Source organism: Sceloporus occidentalis, unplaced genomic scaffold (assembly GCF_023333645.1).
Source record: "Sceloporus occidentalis isolate IW3139 unplaced genomic scaffold, rSceOcc1.0.p SCAF_10, whole genome shotgun sequence".
NCBI classification, from domain to species: Eukaryota; Metazoa; Chordata; class Lepidosauria; order Squamata; family Phrynosomatidae; genus Sceloporus; species Sceloporus occidentalis.
Window position 1 is genome coordinate 38233506 of NW_028316990.1, and position 21692 is coordinate 38255197.

Sequence of the window (21692 nt, forward strand, 5' to 3'; positions counted from 1 at the left end):
AGACCAAATCAAGCCTAAACTCACTCTGGAAGCCAAGATAACGAAACTAAGGTTAGGATGGTAATTCAGTATAATTTAGCTCAATCCCTTTTGCAGTCTGGCTGCAATCATGAAACACAGCTTGGCAACTTTCCTTTTTGCACTTTTCACAATCTCCTCACCAATAAAGCCAATGTTTGGTGGGTTATAGGACATGTATTCTTCCGAAGTAAGTTTGTTGGAGCCAAATCAGTAGGACTAGGACTTGCTTCTCAATGGCCGGCAGCCCAACTCTGCCCCGACAGATATTATAGGGGTGTCTCCTAGCCCCCCAATATGCATCGATGCATTTAAGAGGCGTCTGACGGCTGACTATAATGGGATCCGACGGCCCACCCGCCTCTCCAAGCCCATCCCCATACTTACTATTATAAGTAGTATAAAATATATAAAATTGTAAAAAGAGTGTGCATCCATGACATAGTACATGATGTCAACCCATCCTTCCAGGGTTATAACCTGCAGGGGAAGAAGAGCAGAGAAAAATAAAGGTAAGGAAAAGGAAAATATCTGAGAGTTCCCATCAGGAACTCGAGAAGGAAATGCATGGAATCCTTGGCCATAAACCTTGCTGGAAATTGTAGTCCATTATAACAGTTAAGAGATATAACTTTTAACCCACAGAAGCCCATTGTCATAGGAACCTACTAAGCAGACCTTGATGCATTTTTGAACTATTCCTCTGCAAAAGCCAAAGAGGGTTCAATGGGCTCATAGTTCATTTGAGAACAAAACACCAGAATTTGGAGAAGTCACACTATTCGTGAATATTCTGTAACATCTTGGTAGCTGTGCCAATGGACTAGAAAGCCTTGTTGCTCTATATACCGAATCCGCAATTCTTACAACGTCTACGAAAACCTCTAATACTGCGGCCTCCATATACTTTCAAGTCTGTGCACAAAGGCATCCTCCAAATGCCATCTGCGGCGCTTCTCTGATCTATCAAACCAGAAACCTTCCTGAAAATCCTTACTTGCTATGATTTAATTGGATATCCCAGCCATCTCTGGATGAAGATACAAAGTGCCTAACAGACCGTCCAAAGTTGGCACTGACTCCGGGAAGAGACAGACGGAGACAAGCATCAAACTTTGGCCGTGTGTTTGGCTAAAGTTTTCTGCAGACCCAGCAGCAAAGCCTTTTCCCAGCTAAATACTCATTGCAATAATGAGAGCTTCATGTTTTTATTAACCACAGGAAAGGCCCACAGTTCCTTCAGCAGCTTGGTTTGCTTTGCACTGACAGCATCTCTGAGGACGCAGCCGAAATTGGAGATGATATAATAATAATAATTTAAAAATGAGGGCAGGGATTCTCTATAAGTGACGTAGCTACGTAAATGTCTTGGTAATGTAGCTAAATAGTCTCTCCTAGCCCAATGCTTCCAGTCTTCACATATTGGGCAGCAGCTGCTGCAAGCTACAAAGGTCTGTTCCCCTTTGGAAATCAGTAGACTGATATTTGTGCCTCCTCCCATGAGCAGTAACTCCATTGCAAAAGGCAGAAGCAGGGTCCCTGTTAAAATTTGCACTGGAGAGCAATCACGAAAGGGTGAATGGGAACATTTGTTGGCTGCATCCCAATAGGAAAGGGAACACATCCCTGTTGCTTGCAGCAGCTGCTGCCTGGTAAATCACAACTGGAAGACATCCATGGTTCCTTGTTGTTGTTGTTGTTGTTGTTGTTGTGTGCCTTCAAGTCGTTTCCGACTTATGGCGACCCTAAAGGTGACCCTATCAAGGGGTTTTCTGGGCGAGATTTGTCCAGAGGGGGGTTGCCATTGTCTTCCCTTGAGGCTGAGAGAGTGTGACTTGCTCAAGGTGACCCAGTGGGTTTCTATGGTCGAGCAGAGAACTCAACCCTGATCTCCAGAGTCATAGTCCAATGCTCAAACCACTATGCCGCACTTGCACTCACGTCCAGTGATAGGGATCTGGATGGCATCACTGGCTGAAGTGATAATTTTGGGCAGCATTCGCTTGGGGACCCAATTCTACCTTTGACCGGGAGGCAATGCTGGACCTCACCAGCAAAAGGGCTGGGATGCCAAGTCCCATCTGCTGCATCTTTGAACACCAATAAAGCCAATGCTATGGTAGCAATGTTTCTCAGCACCCAGCATTCAAGAAGAGAGATCTGGAACTACAGTTGCCCCTTGGAACTTGTGGGGGATTCGTTCCGGACCCACCCACCCCGCAAGTTCCAAATCTCATGCATATTCAAACCCCATAGGCTTGAATGGGGCGCGTGCCCCATTAAGGTTAATGGCGATTGCCCCTCCATGGATTTTCAAGTCCATGGGTTTCAAGTTCACAGACTTGGAGTGGCAACTGTAATAATAATAATAATAATAATAATAATAATAATAATAATAATAATTATTATTATTATTATTATTTCTCCCAATATGGGGACTCAAGATGGTGTACATGTTCCACAGCAAAACTGAGAAGTCATTGCATTTCTCCAGTGTTCCTCCATGTCCAAACCAACCTTCATGGAGAAAGCCAGCATGCCTGGCAGAAGCCTAGCCAAGCATCCTGCCATGCTAGCCTTCGACATGCATGGATTTATCTATAGGATAGTCTCTCCACCTGACTTTATGGCTTGTTTCCACAAAGCACAGAGACTGGGCTGCAAAGGAGGTTCTCTCTTATGTTGCCTGCTGAATGTGCTCTGGAGTTGCGCATTAAAATGGCACTGCCGTCCTCCCCGCCACTCCTGTTAAATGTTTGAACAAGGAGGAAAAAGAGGCTTTAATTAAATGGCGAAATCAAGCGGTGAACTTGTGTTTTCAATCTCCTTTTTAGCCCCGGAAGAAAGGGAGCCGAGGACTTAATTAACATTGCAGGAAACAAGCTGCGTTAGAAACTTGCAAGGAAAAATGAAGAGTCACTCATTAGCATCGGCGTTCCCTGGCGCATGGGGAAACTACGTCTCTCTCTCTCTCTCTCAGTTCTGTTCCATGGATAGTTAAGCAGCCAGGATGACGAAAGGCACTCTGCTGCAAATGGGCCTTCCTTGACTCTCCAGGGGATTCTGGAGGTTGTAGTCTCCAAAGTAAGCTTTCCAAACACAGGCCGTGGATGCTGGTGGGTCCAAGTTTTTAAAGTAAATAGACCAATGGATAAGAAATGAGTACCCCACTCGTCCCAAGCAACCAGGGGGCTACCCATCCACTTGAAAGAGATCTTTCCTTCAGCTCCCTAAGAAAGCCACACGTTTTGGGATTCTGCCAGGGTTTCCTTTCCATCGATGCCTCTGCCTCATTCCTTCCTCAGACGGGGCTCTCGGGGAGGACAGTGTCGGAACAGCTGCCGAAACAGGTGGTTCGCTCCTTTCGTGCTCCAAGATGAAAAATGAGCCATGGGACCCTCTTTCCTCTGAACATTTGTTTGGCAAATGGCAGCATTCGAATGGAACACCAGAAAAGCCATTTATTGGTGATTAGCAACAGGCTGAAAGGAGGCACAGATTCATCTGGAAAAGATGCTGCTCTGTTTTGGGGTTAGGGCTGAGCTCTGCTTCTTGTGGGATTCTCCTGGCATACCTCTCATCCATCCATCCATCCATCCATCCATCCATCCATATCTATCTGCTCTCTCTCTCTCTCTCTCTCTTCCTCCCTCCCTCCCTCCCTCCCTCCGTCCGTCCATCCATCCATCCATCCATCCATCCATCTATCTATCCATCCATCCATCCATCCATCCATCTGTGCACTCTCTTTCTCTCCTGTCCGTCTGTCCGTCCGTCCATCTGTCCATCCGTCCGTCCATCTTTCTCTCCCCCTGTCTCTCTCTCTCTCTCTCTCTCTATCTATCTATCTATCTATCGCCTCATGGCAGGGTAAAGAGCAGATTTAGGTCAGATTCTACTTGGTTGCTTTTACTGGCTATCTCTGTTGCTTTTATTTATATGTATAATTTGGGGTTCAAGTATGCTGCAGAAATAATGATTCTGTTTTAACTGGCACGGCTCCGTCCTACAGATTGCTGGGATCTGTAGTTATGTCGAGGCACCATCATGCTTTGGCAGAGAAGGCTAAAGATCTTGCAAAATGGCAAAACCCAGGATCCCATGGGATGCAGATGCAGCACTTGAGGTCTTGTCAAGCTGCATTATTTCAATAGTATAGTATATATAGTATAGTATCCCAAGATTGATTTTTTAAAAAAGACTTTCTGAATGGTCGTACCCAGAACTGGACACAGGCTTCAAGGTGAGGCATCTATAATACATTCAGGATTATTACATGCTTGGAGCTTCCAAGTCCCCTTTCCTTCCACGCAACCTACCCAAAGAGGCTGCCGTTCCAAGTCCGCATTAATGCAACATGCAGCTGTTTTAAGCAGTTGTTGATGAAAAGAACAGACCAGGGGCTTTGCCTCTCATTCCGCACTGAGAAAGCAATTTCAGGCCAAGTTACGCAGCAAACCGAAAACTGGCTGCTGGCGGGGGAGAAAAGCCCATAGATTCAATTAAGAAGATTGGCAAGCTCCTCCTGCAGGGCCCTGCCAGCCTCAATCACCAAGGCATGGCATAGAAGAGAGGAGAGGAGACGCGGTCCTGGAGGGGGCAAGGGAAGGTCGAGGGCATGGGAAGTTCGGGGCGAGAGAAAGCCTTGGCTGGCCATTGGGGTGAGGTGGTGGGAGAGGTCTTCTTTTGGAGGAGGACGCCCAGAATCCCCCAACCAACATGGGGGATTCTGGACGTTGCAGTCCAACATTCAATCTCCTCCGTCTAGAGATGGATTCAGTCAGCCAGAAATAGTTCACTCCTCATTTTAAGTTGCAGATCATTTCCTTACTGCTTCTTGGAACAGAACGCAAAGTGCTGTTATAATCCTGAATGTATTACAAATGTCCTCCAGAGAGTTAGCATGGCCTAGTGGTTTGAGCGTTGGACTAGGAGTCAGAGTTCAAATACTGGCTTGGCCACATTGGCCGATTGTGGGCAAGTCACACTCTCTCAGCTTCAGAGGAAGGCCATGGCAAACCCCCTTCTGAAAAAAACATGCCAAGGCCTCATTCCCATTTACAAATAAATCAGTCTGCAATCCGAATCGATGGATTGGTTCGGCAGTGGAGCATGGTTCACACTACATTTGCCCTGATTGCATTTTTTCCTGTAAAATAACCCACTTGTGGTTCACATCCACAAATGAATCGGTTCAAAATGGACCCACTCCAGTCGGCCGAAGGGCAAATTTAAATTGATCTGCATCTGGTTCACACTTGTGCGGAATCGATTTATCCAAAAAGATGCAGGAAAAACCAGCGTCAAAAAGAAATGGTTCTAGCGCATGGCCCCGCTTTCCGAATCGCTTGTGTGATGCTTACGCAAAAACTGGGCTAACATTTTGCAGACGGCTCCAGTTTGAGCTTTGCTTCCCTTCCTGACAGTTGGCCCTTGCAGGAAGAGTTTTCAATGCTTCTCTAGGCCAGGCTCTTCTCTAGGCAAGGGATCAGGAGAGGGCACAAAATAATTGTCATCCTTGTCTCTGCGCTAATTCCTGGAGGCCTTTTTCTCTGTGACTTTAGTTGCCCTTTGGAGGGCATGTTGATTTGGCTAATGAGATCCAGCCGGGGAGGAAAGGTCCCTTCTTCGTCCTGCGTCGAGCAGCTAATTTTGCCGCCAGCGACGGATTTTGAAGTCCCTGTTGCAAATCTGACGGACGCGGGCTCTCGGGTAAAGCCAACAAACAAGACTTCATTCCAAGCTATCTCCCCATTCCAAGCATCATTCCTCCATCGATAACCGAGACGTCGTCTCCTTCTCCAAAGGATGGCTAACGTTTGCAGAATTGCAGTCCTTGGTCCAGGCAAAAATGGCAGCTCTCCGCTGTCTCCAAAACTTGGCTGAACTGTCTCCGAGGCAAATCAAAGCGAGATATGGCACCGGTTGTGCAATTTGCAAGATGGAGAATGCTTAACCGATCATCCTATCAGAGTTGCGGCATTGCTATATACCCCTTCGAACCCCAGATTTCCTTGGATTAAGACTATAATCTCAGGGAAAAGAAGGGAAAACCCAGAGAGCCACCATGGTGCAGTGGTTCGAACATTGGATTAGGGTTTATGCAAACTAGGGGTGCATCCACATTGCAAAAGCAAAGTCTGGCACCACTTTTGACCGCTATGACTCTATCCTATAACAATAAGTCAGAGCTGACTTGACAGCACACAACAGCAACAAGAACAAAAGGAAAACCCATTTCCCTGAATTGCTTGCTGACTATTTGTGGGTTGTTTGAAACCGCAGCTGTAAGTCTGGAGTGATACAACCCAGACAACAGTTGGTAAAGGCTTCTTTTGGACTGCAACGTTCAGCATCCCCCGGCCAGCATTGCCATATTCCAGGAACTGTAACCCCCCAAAAAGTAACTTGATCAAGCTCTGGCCCAGAAATGTGTTGACCAGATGGATTTCAAGGCTGATCTTGAGTAGAGAGTCTCAAAAACCCAACCTCCAAATGCAAGTTTCATCTGTCCTGGCAGAAAAATAAATGGCGGTTGTAGTAATGGATAATAAACGAGTCCTCATTACATATTCATGAGGGCTTGATTTATCATGCTAATTAGCCACAGGCATTTGCCGCATCATGGCATGTGGCGAAAGGAATTAAACATTATGGCACAGCAGTGCATGAGGATCTGGCCTGGCTTTGAACAATCTGTGGAACAGGGTTGTCTATGGAGAACCAAGAGCCAGAAAGGCCAATAAAGGCAAGAAGAGCCATTCTGCCAAGGCCAAGGTGGCCAGCTCACCAACAAACAGCTGGCCATGCGCTGAACTGGAAATATTCACAAGGAAGGCATGCGTCTGTAGTGCTGCGGAGGGAAGGTGATCCCAGGGTGAAGGCTGAGCTTGCAAAGAATGACCCTTGTGCCAAATTACAACCAGATGCTGGCTATTAAAAAAGGAAGCAGTCAGGGAAGTCATGAAAGAAAAACCCTACTAAAGTAGTTCAGAAATGATTACCTGTGTTTGCAAGAGGAAGGAAGGAAGGAAGGAAGGAAGGAAGGAAGGAAGGAAGGGAAGGGAAGGGAAGGGAAGGGAAGGGAAGGGAAGGGAATCACTGGGGAATAATGATAGTCAAAGGAAGAGTCTTAATGATTTTTAAGGTCGATCGTTTCATTTGGTTAAAATGAAAAAAAATGAAAAGATGTGATGTTTTAAAGAAGATTTTAAAAGAAATGTTTGCATTCCATTAGTGACAGACCTGGGCAGAGGTGCCCAGTTTGGCTGAGTGGGTCTGCCAAGAAGGTCTTGGCCAAAAGGCACATGTCTGGGGAGCAATGGTGCCACCTTCCTTTGGGGTGTCACCTAGTGTGGCCTGCACCCCTTGAACCCACCTTGTGATGCCCCTGGGCAGAGATGCCCAGTCTGGCTTAGTGGGTCTGCCAAGAAGTCTATGGATGGAAGAAGCAACTGCCCTGCCAGCTGTTTAGCCCCCTTCTCATGGTCACCTGTTGCACTCTGCACCCCCTGCATCCCCTTAGTGATGCCCTGGGCAGAGAGGGCCAGTCTTGCTGAGGGCGGCTGGCAAGGGGATCTTGATATGGACAGAAGCATTTGCCCCACTGAGTTTCCACCCCTTTCTGAGGTGTCTCCCAACGCCGTCCTCACCCCCTGCCTATCCCCCTTAGGGACACCCCTGTGTCTACTTCCGACAGGAGTAAATCGAGGCAGAGAGACTCATTCTCCCCTGTGGAAGTGAGTGATCAAGATAACACCACGAACTCCTGTTGCCCCTGACAAGTCCTTTAGTCATGCTCAGTATTTCATGTTCCCTTTTCCGCCTCTTGTTCCACCTTCTTCTGTAATCTCCCCTCCCTCCCCAATTCATTGAAAGAGAGAAGGCGAACAAGTCGACTGGGGTATTCTGGTCACGCTCCGTGGCGCTCGACGTGGCTGCCTGGAGCTCTATCTCTCTCTCTGGTACGTTCACGCTATCAGTATGGAAGGGGGAAGAGGAATCCCGTCGCGCCGGTGACAAATCTGAAACCAGGGACCCCTCTTGGGAAAGGCTTGATTAACTTGTCAACGGAGATGTCTTCTTAGACAAAAGGCTCCAGAAAACAAGGCCCGTTCCCATGAGGAGGAGGAGGCATGGCCTGCAAGCTCTGTATTCCTCCTCTCACATCGTTCACGCTTTTGCAAAAAGGAAGCAAAAGACCTTTCTGTAGAGCCAGTGTGGCGTAGTGCTTTGAGTCTTGGACTACAACATTGGAGGAGGCCAAGGTTCGCTTCCCTGCTCAGCCATGAAACCCATTGGGAGACTTTGGACGACTCACACTCTCTCAGCCTCAGAGGAAGGCAAGGGCAAACCCTCCTCTGAACAAATCTTGCCAGGAAAACCCCATGATAGGGTTGCCTTAGGGTTACCATAAGTTGGAATGACTTGAAGGCACTCAACATACATATATATCTAAGCCAGGGCTTGGCATGCTAACTTTGAACAGGAACTGGTTACTTCACACATTGCTCTGAGCGTCCAACAAGTCATTACGTTTGTTAACTGCGGTACATGGATATATTAGAATCATAGAGATGGATGATAGGTTTCCCTTTGGGTCGCCATTAGTTGGAAACAACTTCAGGTCACACAACAACAACAACAACAACAAAGAGTTGGAAAGGACTTCAAGGGCCACTTAGTTGAAGCTCTTGCCATGCAGGAATACACACCTCCTGAGAGCTGGCCATCCAACCTCTGTTTAAAAACTTCCAACGAAGGAGACTCCACCAGTCTGTTCCAGTGCCAAACCGTTCTTAAAGCCAAGAGATGCTTCCTAATATTTAGGTGAACTCTCTTTTCTTGTAATATCAATGCACTGATTTGTGTTCTAGTTTCCAGAGCAACAGAAAACAAGTTCTCTCCATCTTCCACATGACATCCTTTCGGGTATCTAAAGAGGGTAAACATCTAATCTCTCTGTCTTTTCTTCTCCAAGTTAAACATACCCAGAGCCCTAAGCTGTTCCTCATAGTGCTCTTGTTGGTGAAAACAGAAACCCCTTCCAGCCCCACACAACTTCAGTATTCCAGTTTCTACATCCTCTTCATGCCCCCTTCTAACCAGGCAAAGGAAACTCATTCCTCCAGCAAGACCAATATCCCAGTTTCTTCATCCTTCTCATGCCCACTTCTATGCAGGCAAAGGAAACTCATGTGTCAAAAAGTAAGATTCCAGTTTCTTGATACTTTTCATTCTCCCTTCTAAGCAAGCAAAGGAAACTCATTCCTCCAACAAGATCAATATCCCAGTTTCTACATCCCCTTCATAGCAAGCAAAGGAAACTCATGCCTCCAGCAAGAGGAAGATTGCAGTTTCTTTATCCCCCTTATGCCAACTTCTAAGTGGGCAAAGGAAACCCATGCCTCCAACAATGGCACGATTCCAGTTCCTCCCTCTTCAAGCCCTCCTTCTAAGCCAGCTAAAGAAAGTTCTTACGTCCAACAACACCAAGACTGCTATTGCTTTTCTGCCCCACTCCTGCAACCTGGTTAAAGAAAACCAGTCCAAACATCTTTTCTAGCTGCTCAAAGTGCGATACCAAAACTTCAAACGGCCTTGATCTCTTGATTCACCTTCCTCCCTCACCTGCCCAGGTGAGCTGGGAGAGCTATGCATTGCGGGCAATACTTATTCTAAACGTTGTAAATATGAAATGTCACAAATGAGAGTAACACAAATGGCGACTTTCCTCTCTAATAGTTAGAAAAAACACTCAACTTGCTTATCTTGCGCAAGCAGACTTGCTTCTGGGTCACCCGTGAAAGAAAGGAGGAAATTGGAAAAGGGGCACTTACCTGAAAAATAGCTATCCAAGCATAGCCAATATTATCAAAATTAATAGCTCCATTGTGCGGGTTATAGTCGCCCGTCCTGCAAACGTTGTAATACTGGTTCCAGTTTATGCAGCCGTTCCGGCTGCTGAAGTCCAGAGGATACAAGTTCGGGTTGTAAGAGTCCATGCTCAAAGTACATTCCACCTTGTACTCCTTCCGGATCGGGATGCTGGAGCATTTCTGCATGCCGTTGTCCCGGTGGGATGAACAGATGAACGGGTTCTCCTCCCCTTCCTCCGGTCGGTAGTACGGATGCAGGAAAGTCAGGTTGTATGTCCTTGAATGAGGAGGAGAAGGAGAAGGAGAGAAAAGAGAGTCATTAATGTCTTTGGTTGTTGTTTCCTTAATAGAAAACACCGCAGGTCAGCCGGATGGAAATTTGGAATTAGAGGTCAGTTGAGCTGAAAGAAAGTGTGTATATGTGAGATAGATAGATAGATAGATAGAGAGAGAGAGAGAGAGAGAGAGAGAGACAGAGACAGAGACAGAGACAGAGAGAGGAATCCGTGTTGAACCATAATTTCTCTATATACAACAAAGTATTTCTGTCCATGCACTTTGTTTGATTCTCTGCTTTGAAAAACTGGAGTCTTGTAGAGCAGTGGTTCTCAACCTTTGGGCCTCCAGATGTTTTGGACTTCAATTCCCAGAAGTTTCAAGTCAGTATTCTCATTGTTCAGGAACACTGGGAGATGGGCCCCATACAGACAAGCCAAAATAAAGCTGCACCAAAGCCACGATCCAGTCCTAAGGACTGGTGCACAGCTTTGATGAAGCTTCCGGACTCTTAGGACGCATGCATCATGTAAACAGAATACCTCCAAAGTGACTCGAAGCAGCTTTATTTTGGCCTATCTGTATAGGGCCAAAGTCTCCAAAATCTAGAGGACCAAAGGTTGAGAACCGCTGTTGTAGAGGGTTTGTTTGGTCTCTGTTCCCTCCTTGGAGCAGGGATGGAGAAATGTGGTCCAGAGACTATATGTGGCCCCAAATGCTAGTTTGTGGTCAATGGGAAAATAGTGTCCAGAGGCAACGGTGCCACTTTCTTCTGTTTTCATCAGAGTTGACTGGGAATCCTGCGTCCAGTGCTGGGCACCGCAGTTCAAGAAAGATGTGGACAAATTGGAACACGTCCAGAGTTGTAGTCCAAAACTGGAACCACTATGCCAGACTGGCCATCTCTAAATACCTGTAGAAGATGGAGTGAGCTTATTTTCTGCTGCTGCAGAGCCTAAAGTGTGAACCAATGGATTCTTCCAAAGATGGAGAGTCCATCATCCTCCAAAGAAGTCAGTTCCACTCTTGGACAGTAAAGAAATTCTGTCACTAATTAGCCAGAACAAACTAACATAGCAAATGAATTCAAAGATATAGCTGTAGAATCAGTATATAGAGAGATCTTGGAGCACCTTTGAGACTCACTGAAAGAAAGAAGTTGGCAGCATGAGCTTTCCTAGACTTACGTCTACTTCCTCAGATGCATTTGGTGGAGGAAGTTGACTTAAATCTACGAAAGTTTATGCTGCCAACTTCTTTCTTTCAGTTAGTCTCAGCTACAAGATCTTTTGGCATACTAACATGGCAAATGAGATTCTGAAAGCTGAGTCCAAAAAAGTAAGTTCTCCCTAACTCTGGTTGTTACGGACATCTGGGTTGACTCTTTTTTTTTGGCTTGGGAGTCGGGGAGGTTGGGTTTTTGCAAAGCCAGCTGTTCTCGGTGGTGCCAGCGCCTGGCTGCAATGAAACATTTAATCCGCCCCACTTTCCCGTAATTACCGGCTGCAGATGGAATGACAAGTCTGCCGCCGTCTCTTCACCTGCCTTTCTTCCCTTTCTCAGACGTTATGAATAATAATTCACGACGGAGCATGAAAAGAGTCTCCCAGGCGAATGGATGAGAGCACAAAAGGAATGAGGACAGTGCATTAGCTTGGCCACCTTGGATTCTTTGCAAAGTCTGTGCTGATGGGGAGCAGCCTTCTTTGACTACAACTCCCATCGTCCCCAACCAAAAAGACTGATGGTCACCGACGGTGGAGAAATGGTCAGCCTTAGAAATGGTTTGCATTTCAGAGAAGGGTCTTAGCGAATGCACAGATGGGGTTCTCTAACTTCATGAACTTTAAATTATCCAGAGAAAAGGCTGGAAGAGGTTTCCCCTGATGTTCCGAAATCAAAACGGTGGCATCTCCACCAACCTCCATACCAAGAGCCAGCAATGGAAATACCCAGGTTCTGCAGATGCCTTCAAAAAGGCAATCCTCGCCTTTCCAAGGGACCTTAACTCATCCTTTAAGCCCACAAACTCCTGAGGAAGCCTAATTATAATTTCAAAGGGGCTTCTTTTTTCTCAATAAGAAAACTCCTTCAGTCGGTCTATGTATTAATGAAAAGAGACTGAGCCACCGGCCATGGCACGCTCTTTGGGTGGCCCGATGGGGGGCCGGGAAAGAGAAATGAGCCGGTGCTGGAGGCTTATCGCCAATCTCTTTTTAATTGCTCTGGGATTCGCTTTTCTGTTCCTGTTGGGCCGAGATACCGGCAGGTTTTAATTGCCGCAAAGCCCACGCCGCGGCTCCCTCCCCTCCCACCAAACGCCAGCCCCAGCCTTCCCTTTGCTTGGATTAGAGTCACCAGCAAAAGCTGCAGAAATATTCAGCCGCGGATCTCCTAAGAGGCAGCAGAGCCAGACCAGCCTTCCCTCGGAGTTGCCCCCAGAGGGAAGGAAATGCCCCGCATCAGCCTTGGCAGAGATTCTGCATCATAGTCTGTGTTTCCAAATGCAATAAAACCCTGTTAGTGGATGGAGAAGATGGGGCATCAGCAAAAGTGTTCCCATCTGGTTCTCCTGTTGGGTATCAGGCACATCTGATACATATGGGGCACCTTCTGGTGCACATCGGACACTTCCAATGTGCACTGGGCACTTCTGATGTGGACTTGGCCCTTGTGATGTGCACCGGACATTTGTGATGCGCACTGGGCACTCCACATGCTCAATGGCCTCTTGTCAAGTGAAATAAGCATTTGTACACTGGACACTTGTGACGTGCATTGGGCACTTCCAATGTGCACTGGGTACATGATCTGCACTGGACATTTCTGATGCCCACTGGGACACTTGTGATATGCACAGGATACTTCTGATGCCCTTTGGACACTTCTGATGTGCACTAAATGTTGCACATTGGTGTCTGGTGTCCAGATATGCATCCTCAGTGCCCATTTTACATTGGGCGCATGGCACATCTGCCAGTCCACTGGCTACCACTACACAACAATTGTAGCATCATGAGAGCCCCTAGGTGAATATGAATATTACAAAACCATTCTATCCTCTTTCCCACACATCTAAGTCCATTTATGAAGGCCTAAGTCCTGCCCTTTCTAAAAAAAACCCAGATGAACCTGGGCACCCTTATCACAAAATCTAAAAAGCATGCTGGCATTGCAGGCAACAGCATTAATACAGGTAACATCATTCACTTGTAACACATCACCTCCGAGACCTGCATATGGAGAGAGCCCTGAATTGCTTTGGGGGTTTTTGCCCAGTCCCTATTTGGCCAGCAAATTGCAACCTGATTGTAACTGGCAAGACAGTCTCTGCTGGGTAAGACTTGGGCAGCCGGCTCTTACACGTCCGGCTCGTCGTCTTCTTCTATCTGTGGGCCAAAACATGCATTAAGGGGTTGTTGCAATGCCAAAGAATGCAATCAGCCGAGAAGCAAACAGGAATGGAGTCAAGGGAGCAGACCACCGTGTCTGGAAAGGCCGGGATCAGGGACTGCCAAGGCCTCCTTGCGGAGGAAGGCTGTTCCCTGGAAGGCCACCCTTGACCCCTTCTGCCTGTTTATTATCTCATGGGTCTTGTCCATGTTCTTCTGCATTTATTATCTCCAGACACCAGTGGGACAAGAGGCGGCTTGGGTCTGAGAGCCGAGAGTGGAAGAACCATGCTATGCTACTCCTAATAGCAAGATCTGGGGAATGTCTCTCGCACTATGGCTCAACAGATTAAGTGGAATGAGCCAGAGGGTCTTCTTATCAGGTGTGTCAGAAGCCCATCCCGTCTCTCCGAGGGACGCTGAAATGCCATCATGTAACGGCTGGAAAATGGAGGAGATAAGGCATGCCAGAGGCTGCTAACAGGGTTTTTCGGAAGCGTCTCGGTCGTGCCGGGTAAATCTCGGCCTGCCGTTCCAAGAGGTGAGGAGTGATCCTTCTCTGGTCTTTGGGAGGGAAATCAGAGCGAGATCCTGAACTGTGGAAGGAGAGACATCAAGGCCTCATTCCCACTACCTTTTAAACTGGATCACAAATTGGTTTGAACCAGTTTAAATGACCATGGTTCACACTTGAAGCGATTTGGAGAGGGGGGCCATGCATTACACCCATTTAACCCACGTCTTTTTGACGCTGATTTTTCCCACGTCTTTTTGGATATATCGATTCCATGCAAGTGTGAACCACAAGCGGATCGGAATCAGTTTAAATTTGCTCTTTGGCTGGCTGGAGTGGGTCCATTTTGAATCGATTCATCGGTCAACATGAACCACAAGTGAGTCGTTTTATTTTATAGCAAGAAAATGCGATCGGGGCAAATGTAGTGGGAACCATGCTCCGCTGCGGAACCGATCCATTGATTTGGATTGCAAAGCGATTTATTTGTAAGTGGGGATGAGGCCCAAGAGGTTCTTCTGAAGGTCCTCCATTTTGTTGTGGTTAACCTCTCTTGAGTCGATCTCGACTCGTGGCGACCCTATGAATGAGACAGGTCCAAGATGTCCTCCGCTGCTCTGTTTAATTCCTGCAAACTGGTATAATGTTCACTTCTGAGCCAGCATGGCATAGTGGTTTGAGTGCTGGACTAGGACTCTGGGGACCAGGGTTCAAATCCCGGCTCAGCCACGTAAACCCACTGGGTCACCTTTGGCAAGTCACGCTCTCTCAGCCTCAGTGGACGGCAATGGCAAGTCCCCTCCTAAGAAACATGCCAAGAAAAACTCACGATGTCACCATAAGTCAGAAATGACTTGAAGGCCCACGACAACAGCAGCAGCAACAATGTGCAAGGATGCTGGATGAATTTTTGACCACATAGCTGGCTGAACAAGTTTAATGGGACTTGTAGTCCAATCCCTCTGGAGCTTGTATTAAAACCTTGGGCGCATTTCCCCAAATCGCTGGCCTTTTTTCCAGGCGCTGAGAGAGGAGCGAGCCAAGTTGTTAGCAAAAGAAAATTGGGGCTGCTCTCTAAACACCTTTCATTTAAACACACAAAGCTGCCTGGAATGCCATGTTTATTTTATTTCATTTGTTCAGACCGCCGGGCAGCATCTTAGAAGCAAAAAATAAAGCCAAGCCGCGTGGGGAGAGAGTCCCAGACGGACGATGGCGCAAAGATGTTTTTCTCAGTTTTAATTAAAGACTGAGGCAAAACTCATATTTAGGAAGGTCCAGTGGCCTTTGGGAGATATTGGCCCATTCCTTCTTTTTAAACATCTCTTCAAAGAATGGGGGGAAAGTTGAATATTCTGCTTCTTGTGGGCTGCAGCCAAAACAAAGCTAATATCAAAAAAGGAGGGCTTAATTCTTTGCCAGATATGTTTTCAGGGAGAGAAAATGTTTGAAAACAGTGCCATTTGCAAAGACTATTTGCAGCCCAGGGCTTACGCTGCGCAAAATTCACACACTGTATTTCTTTTTGCATAGAAACCAGCATTTTCTGCACACAAAAAAGAGCATTTTATGGGCAGATAATTCAGCTTCCTGCACAGAGAAAATGTGCACTTAGGGACTTATTCTGCCCATAATTCATATATAGGTCTTTATGGGTTTATTTTTTTGCACAGCGAACAGCACTGCTGAAAAATGGTTAAAAAATGTGTGAATATCGTACTCCAAACGATTTATTTTTGCATGTCACAATAAGGTAAAGGAAGATGCATGTCTCTAGTGTATCTGAAGAGTCTTAAGCTACATCCATACTGCAAAAATAATGCACTTCTATACCAGAACATAGACTTACATTTGGAAATTGGTGTCCAGGAAACACCTGTTCCGCAGCAGGCCTGCCCAGAGCTGCACACCGACGATCCCAAAGATGAAAAAGACAAAGAAGCATAAGAGAAGAACGTTGCCTAACATAGGCAGAGTATCTAGCAGCAGGGTCACAAGTATGCGCATACCTGGAGGAGAGAGGAGGGGAAGGGAAAGCAATGGGGTTACTCATGGGACACCTTTACGAAACAACAACACCAACAACAACCCTGCTCCATAGCCAAGCCCCAAATCAGAATCTGCCCCAGGACCAGTTCAACAAGGTCCCATCCACACTACACTTTAACAGCGCTTTAATTCCATCATTCAAGTGGGCCGTAAGCCCCTTTCAGCCGCTTTTCTCCCCAAATCCAATTTGGAAGATAAGCCCAACCAGTTGAATTCATTTCCCGGTAGCGTGCCTGCGATCCTGGGCCGATATGCTAATGCCTGAGCCCTTTTATTGCTTTTGTTTCACTTGTTTCCTGGGAGGAAAATCCATCTCCGCCGAGAGCCGAAGCGACTGCAGAGGGAGGGATGGAGAAGATGGAAATCCGTCAGGGCTTCCACCAGAAATGGCTTTGCTCTTCTCTCCTCGCTTTGCGCAAAGCGCATTTGGATGATCGCTTTTTACAGGTGGGAGCTGCCCCAGTTTAATGCCTCTGTGCAACGAAGCATGTTGGGGATGGAGGCTGTCGACAGTTTTGGAGAACAATCTTTACATCTTCTGCATAAATGCACATTCTTATATTCTACTTTAAACTGATGTGATGGCCCCCGGTGTGTGTCTGTTGGGTGCCTCCAAGTCATTTTCGATTTACGGAGGCCTCCAAGTCATTTTCGATTTACAGAAAATTATCATGGCATTCTCTTGGCAAGATTTGTCCAGAGGAGGTTTGCCATTGCCGTCCCCTGAGGCTGAGAGAGTGTGATTTGCCCAAAATCACCTTTCTATGCAAATATATTCTTTTCTGTGCAAAAAGAAGAGGCTGTTTCTGGTGTAGAAAGTGCCACTTTGTACAAAATTCCCACGTCATTCAATTGCCAAATTTTTGGCCGCGTTGGCCGAAAAGCTGATGAGCGAGCCAGCCAAACATCAAAGGGATGTCTAATTTTTTGCTTCGGCCAAACCCTGAGATCAGGATTAGACCCGGCTGCTTGTTCCCCGCCGCATTTTGGGTCCCGTTTGATTCGGGGCTTAGTTTTGCAGCTGGGAACAGCTGGTCCTTTGGATGCTGAGGCAATACCTTATAATGAATCTTAAACAGCATCGGCCATCCAGGTAATCCTTCCTGATCCAGGCATTCGGAAGCAAAGCCTGAGCACTCGCTTTTGCTCCCTTCGGAGATAAATTGCATCCGTGACCCTTCTTTGCCTTCGCTGGAAACCTTCCTGCCCCTCTTTCCAGTTTATTCATATCTTTGATGAAAGGTTTTTATTAATTTCTAGGATTCACATCCCACCTTTCTCCTACAATGGGATTCACTACCAATTTGGTCCTCCCCGAATGAATGGGGCATTATTCTTACACCGTTCCTAACTGGGGTTTGTACTGTTGACTAGAGAGCAGTAGTTCCCAAACTTTGGCTTTCCAGATGCTTTGGACTTCAGCTCCCAGAATTCCATACTATTAACCAAGCTTGCTGGGGCTTCTGGTAGTCAGAGTCCAAAATACCCGGAGGACCAAAGTTTGGGAATCACTGGACTAGAGAGTAGTGTAGTGGTTTGAGCATTGGATGACGACTCTGGAGACTAGGGTTTGAGTCCCTTCCAAGAAAACCCACTAGGTGATTATGTGCAAGTCACACACTCTCAGCCTCAGAGGAGAGCCATGGCAAACCCTTTATTAAGAAACCTGCCAAGAAAACCCTGTGATAGGTTTGCCTTACGATTGCCAGAAGTCGGAAACGATTTGAAGGCACACAACACACATCTGAGGCCTAAGTTAAAGGACTGTGGATTGGAATGACTCCACTCCTTCACGCTTTCCTTCAAAGGTCTTGGTGGTCTTTCTAGGCATCAGAAGGTCCTCTAGCACGACTCCATGGAAAATATCTGCTGGGAGTTAACCATAGAGTTGCACCAGAGGACTTCCACATGCTTAGAGTTGAAACGGAGGACCTTTAAGTGTTTAAAGGTCCTCCGTTTCAACTCTATGGTCAATTTCCAGCAAAATATATCCTTTGCTATATATCCATGGTTTTTGTTATCTGCAGTAAGTCTGGGAGCATATCCTGCGCAGATACAGGGGTCGGACCATACATTCCCAGATACTGTTTTTAGACTTTGCAATAGCTACCAAGGCATGCAAAACAGAACAAAACCTTGTAATCTGAAAGCTTTCAAGAGACTTACTTGGCACCCTGTTAATGGCTCGCAAAGGCCTTAGGACCCGGACCGTACGGATGGCGGATAAGCTGACATTGTGTCCGTCCAAAGAGTACTCCATCATGCTGAGCAAAGAGAGAAAGAAGGAAAGACCCAAAGAGTTAAGATAGTAAGCTGCAGAACAGGGATAGAATATATATATATATATATATATATATATATATATATAGGTTTGCTTTAGGGTCGCCATAAGTCGGAAATGACTTGAAGGCACACAGCAACAACCACAAGAAATAAATACTCTAATAAATAAAAACAATTGGTAAGCAGATCCTATTGAGTCAAATGGGGCTGCTCTAATTGGGAGTAATAATATGATTCAGGCTTAAGTCTTTCCTGGAACTAATATATAGATCCCTTCCATATATGCCTTCAAGCGCTTTGGGATGCCATGGCAATGCGTAATATCCTTCCCGGTTAATCCTGCCCAATCTTTATGATGCTTTTAGGCTGCTATCGGAACGAATTGATGCAGATTTATTGAACAGTTTCCACCTTGCTGGACAACCGACAGAAAGAACTGGAGCTCATCTGTGGCCCAATCTATGGCCACTTAAGAAGGAAATTTGTGGCACCGATGCCAGTTTCCACTCATTGCCCACGAAGAGCGCCTCGGCTGGCAGCCAAACGCCAGGTGTGTGACTTGGCTGGGCTTTCCAGGAACAATGCAAACCGCTGTCTCCAAAGCCATCGCAACTGATACGGCTGAATCCTGAAAAGCTGCCTGGCTCTCATCCTAATTGATCAGACGGCAAAGCGCTTTCCAATCTAAATGGATGATGCTCTTTACTTTGTATCAGCTTCCAAATAGGATCGATAGGAATGCAATGCTGTGCCATTGGGCTACGTGTTTGACATGACCGGAGAGAACTTCCTAGTTGTGACCATGAGAAAAATCTTGCGCAAGATTTTTTTTGGCATTGGCAGAGGAATCATAGAATCCTAGAGCTGGGAGAGACCCCCCCAACTCCCCTCCTGCCCTGCAGGAATACATAGGATCCTGGAACCATGGAGCTGGAAGGGACCCTAAGGGCCAACCCCATTCTGCCATGCAGGAATACATAGAACCCTAGAACCATGGGTCCCCAAGGGCCAACCCCATTCTGGTCTAGCCTAAAAGAGGTCTTCTCCTTTAAGTCTGGACTTTGCTTGGACAAAATCACCCCTGTTTTCAGCTGCCTCTCTGGCATTGACTTCTCCGTCGCTCGCAGCATAGCTCTGATAGGAAGGATTCCTGGCAAAATTTAAGACCTGTTCTTGGATGGATACAAGATTAAAGTGCGGAGGAAGTTAAGGCACCAATGTATTTTAAGAACGTTTGCTGTGGATACTGTTTTTAGACTTTGCAATAGCTACCAAGGCATTATCGTCGCATGTCAGCCGCCTCTCCGCATACACAACGCTGCTGCTCTTAGTCAAGAATGGAATTTGTGGTTTTGGCCGGGAGATTGTTTATTGCAATGGTCATTCAAACTCCGCGGGATTCCTAGCATCGTAGGTGTTCTTGTATGGAAGTGGGTCTGAAGCCAGGAGTCCCTTTGGGGGGAAAACGTTGCCCCCTTCCCACTCCAAGCATCACAAAATGGCACTCTTCTGGCATCAATGGAACCCTTGGAATTACAGTGGTACCCCGGGATACAAATTGATCGCGTTACGAAATTTCCGGGGTACGAAAAAGTTAGATTGGAAAAAACTGTTCCGGGTAACGAAAGATTTTTCGGGTTACGAAATTCATTTCGGCGCGTTTCGGCGCGAAATTCAAATGCGAAGCGCGGCTAGCAGCTTTCCAGCGCTAACGGAAAGCCTTTTCGGGTTGCGAAATGTATCGGGTTACGAACGGCGCCGCGGAACGAATTAATTTCGTAACCCGAGGTAGCACTGTATACCACATCATCCTATAGCTCTTTGGGGACTACAACCCCCAGAATGCCCCAATCAAGTACAAAGCACTGCCGTCATTGTCTTACTAGCTGCGCAGTGGTGCAATCCAATACAACTCCAGCTCAACGCAATTCTAGCATCACTATTTGGCATAAATCTATGCTTTGCAACTGCTGGACAGGATTTGGGCTGGATACTAGAGTATTCTGGGAAATGTAGTCCCTAAAAAAGAAACCTTCTCCAGTCTTTTCCTCTGCCTAATATCATCATCTTGACTTCACTCCCATTTCTCATGTGAGACTCTGCGCATTGGAGTTATGCTATGCTGGTGTTGTCCTGGATCGTACCATTACACAACTGGTTGCAAACTGGTGATCTCACCTATTGCATCCATTTGTGTCGCTTACACATCCCTGGTTGGGATCACACCCTTCTCCAAACTCTTAGAGTCTTCTTTATCCAAAATCCAAAATGCTCCAAAATCCAAAACTTTTTCATGGGTAGCTGAGAGAGTGACACCTTTGCATTCGGATGCTTCAATGTACACAGACTTTGCTTCATGCACAACATTTGTGTATAAAATTACCTTCAGGCTATGTGTACAAGGTGTAGATGAAACATAGATGAATTGGGGGATTAGATTCGGGTCCTGTTTCTCCAGATATATGCAAATATTCTAAAATCTGAAACCCAAAATACTTCGGGTCCCAAATATTTCAGATAAGGGAGACTCTGTCGTATCATCCTGAGTCACCAATAGGACCCTGATGCTCTTCCAGAAAGGTTTCCTACTATTTGCAAAACGGTGTGAAATTTGCAAAACGGTGCAAAGTGATTCCTGCCTGTGACGTCTTTCGCCAGGCTTCCAGCCATCTGGCGCATCTTTTCTCCTTGAAGGGATCCTTGAGAGCCAAGGGGGCTCTTATCGCCCACCCACTCCCTTTGATAGAGACATGAGTTTGCATCTCTTTCGCACACGAGACCCGTGGGTCCGCCGACGACGACTCACCCGGCAATCACGATGAAGAAGTCCAGACGGTTCCACGTGTCTCCGAGGTAACATTTCTGCCCAAAGATCCCCAGAGCGACCATCTTGATGACCATCTCCACCGCAAAGAAGGCAAAAATGAAGTGGTCAAACGCCTGCAGTTTGCACAAGAAAAACACAAACCCAAAACAAAATGGGATCAATTCTATGAAAGATTGCAGTTGCGGACCAGCCTAGAACAGAGGAACCTTATCATATTCGGAAGACATTGATTGATTGATTGATTGATTGATTGCATTTTTATTTATTTAAAGGGTTTATATCCTCCTGCCTTTCAAGACCATTGCATTTGCTGAAATGGACAAAGTGGCAATGTTGCTGGAGGAGAAACCATTAAGTAACTTTAAGCGAGAACTGGAACTAGTACTTTTTTACAGTCTCACTAAAGCCATATATCCCATTTTAGGTTTTGTAAGTTAACCAGAGTTTGCATTAAG

At 46.4% G+C, this 21692-nt stretch overlaps 1 protein-coding gene across 2 annotated transcripts in view; it reads right to left on the reverse strand.

Moving 5' to 3' along the window:
• Positions 1 to 21692, reverse strand: part of LOC149306531 (voltage-dependent T-type calcium channel subunit alpha-1H-like) — a 139554-nt gene that overhangs the window by 46898 nt on the left and 70964 nt on the right. For both annotated transcript variants that reach the window (XM_089477032.1, XM_089477031.1), the window contains exons 4-8: positions 21217 to 21350; positions 18294 to 18391; positions 15928 to 16087; positions 9858 to 10173; positions 406 to 498 (exon numbers count right to left, since the gene is read on the reverse strand). In XM_089477032.1, coding sequence (XP_089333158.1) covers positions 406 to 498; positions 9858 to 10173; positions 15928 to 16087; positions 18294 to 18391; positions 21217 to 21350 — 801 coding nt within the window. The remainder of the gene's footprint in view (positions 1 to 405; positions 499 to 9857; positions 10174 to 15927; positions 16088 to 18293; positions 18392 to 21216; positions 21351 to 21692) is intronic.